The sequence below is a fragment of the Penaeus monodon genome, unplaced genomic scaffold (genome assembly GCF_015228065.2).
Source record: "Penaeus monodon isolate SGIC_2016 unplaced genomic scaffold, NSTDA_Pmon_1 PmonScaffold_1222, whole genome shotgun sequence".
Classification (NCBI taxonomy): domain Eukaryota; kingdom Metazoa; phylum Arthropoda; class Malacostraca; order Decapoda; family Penaeidae; genus Penaeus; species Penaeus monodon.
Genome location: NW_023641068.1, coordinates 32,630 through 42,117, shown reverse-complemented (window position 1 = coordinate 42,117; position 9,488 = coordinate 32,630). Strand labels below are relative to the sequence as shown.

At 30.0% G+C, this 9,488-nt stretch overlaps 1 protein-coding gene across 1 annotated transcript; it reads right to left on the bottom strand.

The window, feature by feature from the left end:
• Positions 1–5,890: 5,890 nt before the first annotated feature.
• Positions 5,891–9,170, bottom strand: LOC119569034 (DNA polymerase subunit gamma-1-like). Its single transcript, XM_037917387.1, has 5 exons — positions 8,907–9,170; positions 7,756–7,999; positions 7,322–7,416; positions 6,461–6,495; positions 5,891–6,223 (listed from the first exon to the last, which is right to left on the bottom strand). The coding sequence occupies exons 1-5, from the start codon at positions 9,168–9,170 to the stop codon at positions 5,950–5,952; spliced, it is 912 nt and encodes a 303-aa protein (XP_037773315.1). The 3' UTR covers positions 5,891–5,949.
• Between the last annotated feature and the right edge of the window lie 318 nt (positions 9,171–9,488).

Below are 9,488 nucleotides of genomic sequence, written 5' to 3'. Positions count from 1 at the left end.
ATATATATAAATTTTATTATATATAAAATTTCATAATATAAAAAATTTTTAATTTTATATATTTTTCTATATAAATATTTATTTTAAATATATAATTTTAATATATATTTTTCATAAATTAATTTTTATTTTTATATATAAAAAATAATAATTTTTTTAATATATTTTTTCTCTCTCTCCTCTCTCCTCCTCCTCTAAAATATATATATAATATATTTATATAAATTTTTTTTTTTATATTAATAAATATATATTTATAAATTTTAAATTATAATATTTTTAAATTTTTTATATTATTATAATATTTTAAAATATTAAATATAATAGTTTAATAAAATAAAATTTTAAATATAAAGAAATATATTAAAATATTATAGATATATATATAAATTAATTTCATAATATAATAATCATATATTTAATATATTTTTTTTTTTAATATATTTTTTTTAATAATATATATTTTATAAAATTTTAAATATTTATATATATTTTAAATTTTAATTAATATTTTTCAATAAATAATTTCTATATTTAATTTCTATATAAATTTTATAATATATATTTTATATATATAATTTCTATATATATATTTTTCTATATAATATATTTATATAAAATTTTTCTATATATATAAATTATAATAAATAAATAATATATATATTTATAAATTTCCTTTTCTCTCTCCTCTTCCCCTTCTCCTCTCTCTCCTCTCTCCTCTCCCTATAATATATATATATAATATAATATAAAATATATATATATAATATATAATTTTAAATATATATATAATATAATATATATATATATATATATATTAATATATATATATAAATATTAATTATATAATATAAAATTAAATTAAATTTTAAAAATTTTTAAATAATAAACATATATGATTATATATTCAGTATTAATTTTTAAATTTTTATATAGATTTTTCTTTTTGTTTATAATAATTTATATAATATTTATGTATTTATATGTATGAGTATGCATGCATGAAACAGATAAAAAACGTAGTGTTAGTGGGTTAGGAAATATGATCAAAGTTTCATTCTTAGGTGAGGGTTCAGGTATCCTCAGGTGGTACTTTTTTTTTAAAAAAAATTCTTTGCAATACTACTGTAAAAAGGGTTTTACTTTAGCTTATTTGCCCTTTTTCCCCTTTTTAGGTTTCAAATTTTAACATATTTGTTTTCCCCTTTTACAAAAAAAAAAAAAAAAAAAAAAAAAAAAAAAAAAAAAAAAAAAGACTAATGCCTCACATTGTAATTACATTTGCTCATTTTTTTTTTTGTATAAATACCCCATAACTTTGGAATAAAACAGCGACAGAATAAAAACCATTATGGAAATTTTGGTACAGTAACCCAGCATTGCATCATGTGGCAAGGCTGCAATGTTGCTTAGCTGTGCTTATGCATTGGGGAACTATTTGAGCTGTGCTCACACATTTGTAACAAACACAAGCTTTTTTACACTTATAATACACAACGAGAATTTCTATTACAAAGGAAAAATAAAAATTTATTATTACATAACAATTTTTATTTCTAAAAAACTACATAATATAAAGCCAAAAGCCTAATCAGGCATGTTACTACTCTGGGAAAAGTATGTCAGACACTACAAATGACCTTTTTACAACACATTAAAGCTAAAGGGAAAGAAAGAAATCGGCACATTGGACATGGAAATCCTGGGGAAAGGGTATGTGCCAGAAATGTCAGGTGACATAGAAATCTGAGAACAGAATTAGACTCAAAAGAAATTTTTTATTTGGTTGTCTTTTATAAATTTATTTGTAAAACAATATATAAACAATCTATCTTTCTACTGTGATCAAGGAAAGGAAAGTTGTGAATCCTTTCCAAAGTGCTGTACGCCGGGAAAAAATCCAGTAATTGGAAGCTATGTACATATGGCTCTACAGCTGTACCAAGTTGACTACAAATCACATTTGCTGGATTTCAAGTTTATATGTAATGACCCTGCAGATTTGGGGGCACAGGAAAGAGGAGTAAGTCATTTTAATACTTTGTTATGTAGTTTGTTATAAAGTTTGCACATTGAATTTTAACTTGAAATTCATAGTCAACATAGTAAAAATTTTTAGAAAACAGTTTTGAACTGAAAGATGATTATTTTCACGTAGGGAAATAATATATCTCTTTACAGTTTCATTTTAGAATACATGAACCATGTAAAGTGAGAGGAAGAAGAAGAAGAAGAGAGAGGGGAAAAAAAAAAAAAAAAAAAAAAAATAATAATGCAACAAACAAATAATAATGTGATTTATTAAAGACTATTATGTATTGACCAGAAACATAAAACTAACCCGCATTTACACACCAAAGTTTGGTTTTTGGTACTTTTTCCTTCAGCCACACTCATTCTATCTGAAATACAAAAAAAAGATATCTTAGTAATCACTTCGGAAACATAACATAACAAAACATGTTTAACCCTTTTTTTTGCCAGATAATCAAGATGAAGTCCAGACCCCGGGGACATCATGTCATGGAGTTCTTTGAAATGTGTGCAGCTCTAATCACGGAAACTAGTCGTTAAGAGCGCATTTCCCAAATCAATAGTCCTGATGTGCCAAAAAAACATTTATGTTTTGGGATCTCTTACTTGTAAATCAGTGCAATTTTGTGAAATCCATTTAGATATCTAGACAGGAAAGGGGATGTACATATATATACACATATCTCTCAATATTCCTTTTTTCATGCAATTATAAGTATACACTTTACTTATAATGTTAATTGTAAAGACTGTCACCATTGTTTTCTTTTCATCTATAATGCTATTAAGCTACCTGCTTTATTCGTTTTAAAGGCATTGCAGTACTTTAGCTGTATTTTTCTTAGTTTTCAAATGTTTTAGAGCTTAATAATTACAAGATAAACTAGACTGATTATAACTAAACCATATGATTCATGTTTAGGGCCAAAGGAAAGATAAAAATTATGGTTAATTAATTAGGTTAACATGTAATATAAAAAAAGACATTTTTGGGACACAAAAATAAATGCTTGTGATCCTTTGTTATGTACTAATACAAGTAGAGTAAGATACCATAGATCATGCACTGTATTTTTTGCTTGTAGAGATTTATAACTATATACTTATTTCAAATTGTATTTCTTTTCATGCCAATTGTCAATTTATTTTTTAACCCTAAAAATGTTTATCAAGGGAAATTTTTTTGGTAGATGCATTGCAGATCATATTTATATAATGTAAATATTATAAATTATGTATTTATATTATATGCTTTACATACTTCTAAATTGTATAATTAAATTTTTTATCTGTAAAATTTTAAAATTAATACTATGTGATTGTGATTTAAATATATACACCATGAGCAAATTCAGTTTAATAAAGTACCATAAAGCTAGGCTTATACATACAATGATGTGTCATATACTAATAAGTGTAACAGATATGTAACTTGAGCATATCAACAATTTTTTTATAAGGGATGTGGTGTATCATGACTTTCTGATTATGTAAATAAAATGTGGTACAGTATTGTACATACACGCACACTCTTGTTACTGTATCTTGTTTCCATTTTATTTACTATATCAAGCAACAAAAATAAATAAAAAATTCAGAGACTGTCAATCAACAGATTGTCTAGTTGTCTCTGTATTAGAAAAAATGTGGCAACATTTGAGTAATAACAGTAAAGATACACATTGCACAGATGTTGGGTATGCTCTGGCCTAATACCACATATCAAATTTACATGAATGCTTTAGGGCTAAGGATACTGATACAGTCAAGGACACCCTGCTGGTGTTTTCCCCACCTGGTAACAGTGTTATACAAGACTGCCAAAACCTTACTTCTGTGCTGCAGCTGGAAGACAGGATATCCTGTGATATTCATATCAAATAATTACTAATGCAAAAATCAGGACAAGGATCTGATAATATCATGCAGTACAAACATCAAACTGTTTTCAACGAGCAAAAGTAACATCTATGGAATAACAGTTGTTTGAGACTTCTAGATTTCTTGCCTTAAACATGTTCATAGTGTAAATTATGTATTTTTATTAAGTTATCTTTTAGCTGGTATATGTAGTGGGTGCACCTTATTCAGTTATTATGTTATGCAGAATTTCAGTGCTAATTGAACTTCCCAGCATGCCTAATCTCCTCCCTCCTCCTCCCCAAAACTTCAACATTCAAAGTCAGGTCATGGTCAGCATAAATTTGCAGGTTATCTTAGGATAGTTATCCGTGAAAATCTTATTTCACTTACTGACATTCTGACCACCATCCATACCTAAGAACCATGGCACGTTAATTACCAGTTCTTTGCTATCAGTCTTTCTCTGCTTTATTTTAATATATTTTTTATCATTACGTCATCATTATTTCTATATTTATTATTATTTATTATTAGTAGTAGTAGTAGTAGTAGTAGTAGTATCATTAAAATAATTATTATTATTAGAAGTACTGCCATTACAACTATAAATTATTATTATTATGAATTTTAGAAAATAACAATAATAATTGTAAAAAAAATACATGATGATGATAATAATAATAATAATGCTGATGCTGATGATGATTATGTCATAAGTATTATTATTAATTGTAATAGTACTTTCAATACTATAAATTATTGTAATCACTTTCACAAGGATAACAATGATGATTTGTTAAAATTGCAAGAGGCCCGACCCAATGAATACTCATATATGGTTATGTTTATACACAAGGATATATGCATATCTATCTACTATATATAGATATGCACATTAGTGGTAGATAAACATTTATTATGGTGTAGAGGCATGTCCAAATGTATGAATACTGAGATGGGCCTCTTGCAATTTTAACAAACCACCCAGATGACACTAATAATGATAACAACAAAAGCAGCAACAATGATAATATTGATAATAATGACTTTGTGTGTGTGTGGTGGGGGGGGTATTTTGTGTTTGCATATGGGGGGGGGGTGAGTGCATGTGTGTTTTGGGGTTGCACTAAGTGCACTTTTTATGCAGTTTTGTTAGTATTATATTATGTAGGTCAGATTATTGTCCAATTCTACAATAGCTACTTGTTGATCAAGACTCCTCTAATGTAAAATTATGTGCTGGACTGCCACCTTCAATACAGCAGTAGCAGTTCTTGTTAACCTACACATAACAATGCTACCAGGTATCTGCAAGGATCTAAGTGCTAACCTTTCACTTGTCCACCACACTTGATGCCTCCTATGGTGGTCCAATAAAACTAGTCTGGTAGACTCAGGAAATCAAGTGTCCAATTGTTATTCTGTTTGGATTAAGAGTAAAGGACCATCAGTTGCCAGAGAATTATTAAAGTATTTGTAAAGGCATGCACTATCTAATGTCTACTTATGGCGCATGGTATGCGTCACTATAGTGGTAAAAAGTATGCATACTATATTCAGTATTAATCGGAATACAGTGTAGTTGAACTCAGAAAGTTCCTTATCCACTATTTCTACTGATGCTTTAAGCACTTCCCTATTTACACAATATTACCAGCCATACTACAGTATGGGTCATCCTGTTGGCCTGTTAGCCATATATACCCAGGCTATCACTGCAATACTGCCACATCTTTATAAAAAGTAACACAAGGGATATAGGAACTTCTTGAGGAAACTATTTATCTACTGACAAAATAGCAGTATATATCAATGAGCCAAGATACATTTCTTAGTTATGTCTTTTGGTGTTTTTTATGAACACAAGAAATAGATGCTGGATGCTATGGATATATATGTCACCAGACACATTGTGAATGGATGTTATGCAAATCATGATTATACCAAGTTTAAAATAATAGGAAAATAAAATTCATTCTCAACAACCCAGAAAGTAAAAAAAATATGCAAATATGCCATCAAAGTACTGGTACTTACAGCAAAATGACACTATCATCTGGCAACTTCTCCATTCTTCTCAAGAATACCTGAGGTGATCTCAAGAATTTTCTGCATATCAAGTGCCTCTCCTGGAGGAATTCCATACCCTTTATTCAGTCCTTCAGGATTTGAAGGTGTAACACAGTCTAGATGAGGCTCTTTTCGAAGAACATAATCTATGTCTACTGCACTGAAGAATGCTACTGACTGAGGCAAATCTTTGAAACCTAATCTGAAAAAATATGCACAATTGTTGAAAAGGAGTAAATATTGTGAGATGTTAATTCTGATGTTAGTTTTTTAAAATGCAATAAAAGTACTGAAAAAACAAAACTTACATGTGGTTCCATAATAGTAAAATAGCACCAAGTAATCAAGTGTTGGATCATGATTGGTGGGCTCCAGAAATTAAGTAAAGTTACACTGTTTCAATTGGAATGCTGAATACAGTTTCAAGTACTCAAATGATCTACTTTTAAAAGTTAATATACTATTTGTTTACAAATTTTAGTAAACCTACTACAGCAAAAGGTAAATATCAATGGAGCCTGATAGTACCTGTAGCCAAGGGCTTACAAAATCTTAATCCAGCTCTGTTGCACTCGCTCTACCTTGCCTTTGTCTCTGTAATTCTTACTCTCTCTTTCTCACACTCTTTTTATTTTTCCACCCCTTCATGTACTAACTTTGAGCGAAGAGTGAACGTGTCAGTAAGTTGGTGATTTGCAGAGCCAGAGCAGCACGATGGGAGTCTTCTGTTGCTACAAGGTACTCACCTATAATAGATGGTGTGTTTAATAATTAGTTAAAAATTCTACAAAAAATAAGGACCCTTCTATTTGAATAATTACCTCATTAACAGGCCTTCCCAATCTCTGTTTAAATTATCCAACATAAGTGAACTGACAAGAAAGTAAGAGCCCATTTTTGTGAGAATATGTGGGGTGAAAGTAATAAGTATAAGGAGTACTCAATGCTGTATCAACAATTTCACAAAGAAAGGAAAGAAGGATCATAAAGGAAAGTTGCAACAATGGAGAACTCTTGGAGAATAACAATAATAATAATAATAATAATAATAATAATAATAACAAAAACAATAAAAAAAAAAAAAAAATAATAATAATAATAATAATAAAATAATAATACAAATGATAAAAAAAAAATAATAATAATAATAATGAGAAAGAATATCTGAAGAAAAGTTGAATTTGACTTGCTAGAAAAAAACACACACACACACACACACACACACACACACACACACACACACACACACACACACACACACACACACACACACACACACACACACACACACAATAAATAGAATCACAGGTAATTCTAAACATTTCTTAAATCAAGTGATAACGATTAATCCTACCTCATCATGGATGCTAATACAAAATCTCCCTCTAATGTTGTACTCCTGGAATAACCACTTCATTGACACAAGCATGATGTGAAGATAATCAACAGCTGGGAAAGAAAATTTTGGAAATAGCAAATGTAACACGTTGAAATAACTTTTATTTTTTTAATGTTTAATGCAATTTCAGAATAGACCATTCAAATCTTTCATAGGCAAAGGACTGATTTTAAAGAAATGTCAAATATGAAAGGTCTAAACTTGTAATTTTAAAAATAATTTACAACTATAAAGTCCCTATAATTATAATAATGATGATAATAATTAATGTAAATATCTGAAGACAATCTAGTATTTTGGACACTGATATTGTCAAACCCAATTAACCACACAACCAATAGTTATACAATTCTTATAGAAAATTAACCACACATTGAACAACCAACTACCTGAACTCTGGACAACCCAGTTCACTCTGCTAGTCATGTACTGGTCATCCACATACTTTGCTTCAAGAGCACGAGTTACTCTTGCCCTAGTACTGGTGTCGGGCTCCTCAGACCTGGCTATTGCTTCTAAACAGTTGAACATATACGACTCAGAGCCACCTACCCATACAGCAGGACCATCCACAACATCATAAAAGGATGCCTCTATGTTGTTATATCTGGCCTGCCTCAACAACTTATTTATCTGGGCAAAAGAGAATTATGATCATATAGGAAAATGGCTTCAACACTGTACCATTGTGACTAAAAAGTAAAATTCAGTAGTTCTCACTTATACAATTTACAAATCATATCTTGGCAGAGCCACTGTGATCATAAAATAATTGTTTAAAATTTTACATGGAATTAAAAAGGAGGTTGGAAAAAGAGTTACAATATCCTCAATCTCAAACTGATTAAGGCTTAGGAAGCTGTATGTCAGCACAAATCACGCTTATTGGGAGTTGGCTGTTAGAAGGAAGGAGGGTGAGGGTGGCTAAGAGTTGGTGTATGTATTCTGAGGTGTGTAGTGTAAGTTGATGGAAGGTGTCTGCTTTGTTTGTGTGCATTATGTGTTGTGGGAGTCTTTTTCAGTCATGAATGGTAATTGTAAAGTATGAATGTTTGAAGGAATCTATACTAGTTTGGTATTCATATTTCGGTTGTGAGAGTTATGTTTATTAGTAGTGTTTGCGTGGTGTAAGTAATCATGTTTATTTATGTTGTTATTAGTTGTAATTGTTTGTTTATCAGCAAATTGTGAGGGTGTCAATATTTAGTTATTATGTGATATGTTGTGAAGCCAAAATTGATGAACCTGGCTAATAAGGTGTTTATCTTTTCTAGGTTATTTTTCTTTGTTTATCTGTGTGGGTCTCACTCCATTGCACAATACTCCAGTGCTGGATAAATGTGTGTTGCAAGCTAGGTGCTTTGTGTCTTGTGTGCAGCCATGTAGTTTCCTCCTCAGGGAACCCAGTGTTCTGTTTGCTTTGGTGTATCTTTTCTACGAGTGTTAAATTTTGCTTTTCCTTGCTCTATTGTGTATACAAAAAGAAAAAAAAAAATTATATCTCAAACTTGAAGAAGCTTCCTTAATGAATATACTATACCTCTTTGCGATCTAGAGCTTCTCCACTGCTTGGATAATTCAGTTCCAAGGCAAGATTTTGTCCCATATTGTTGAGGTACCATCCTTTTTGTCCCTTGGTAGTTGCAAACAGTTGGGTGGCACGTTGCTGAGTTTCTTCTTCTGATAATTTAGGATTGAACTGCCGCAACAGCCTTTGAATAAAGCGTAATCCTCCCCCAAAAATTTTTTCCAAAATTGATAACCAAAAAGAACGAGGGGAATAATGACCATGACTGACATACATTTTAAAAACCCCTTAGAATTTCTACAAAAGTATTCTTATTATAAAGCTTTTAAAAGCAAATGATGAAGACATGAGAAGCATAGTATTGGAAACAAACGTATATAAATCAAGTTAGAACACAAACAAAAACAAAAAAAAAACCACCACACACCCCACCCACACCACACAAAAACCACACACACACACACCACCACACACACAACACACACACACACAACCAACACACACCCTACACACAACACATTCACCTTTCTACATGAATCCCAGCTGTATTGGCAGTTCGACTGTGATATCTGAACCACAGATTTTTTTCCTTGG

Coding starts and splice junctions, on each gene's coding strand:
- LOC119569034 (XM_037917387.1), bottom strand. CDS start 9,170: ATGTATGTCAGTCATGGTCATTATTCCCCTCGTTCTTTTTGGTTATCA. Junction 7,417..7,755: donor CTGGGTTGTCCAGAGTTCAG/GTAGTTGGTTGT, acceptor TTTCTTTCCCAG/CTGTTGATTATCTTCACATC. Junction 6,224..6,460: donor ATTGATATTTACCTTTTGCT/GTAGTAGGTTTA, acceptor AACTAACATCAG/AATTAACATCTCACAATATT.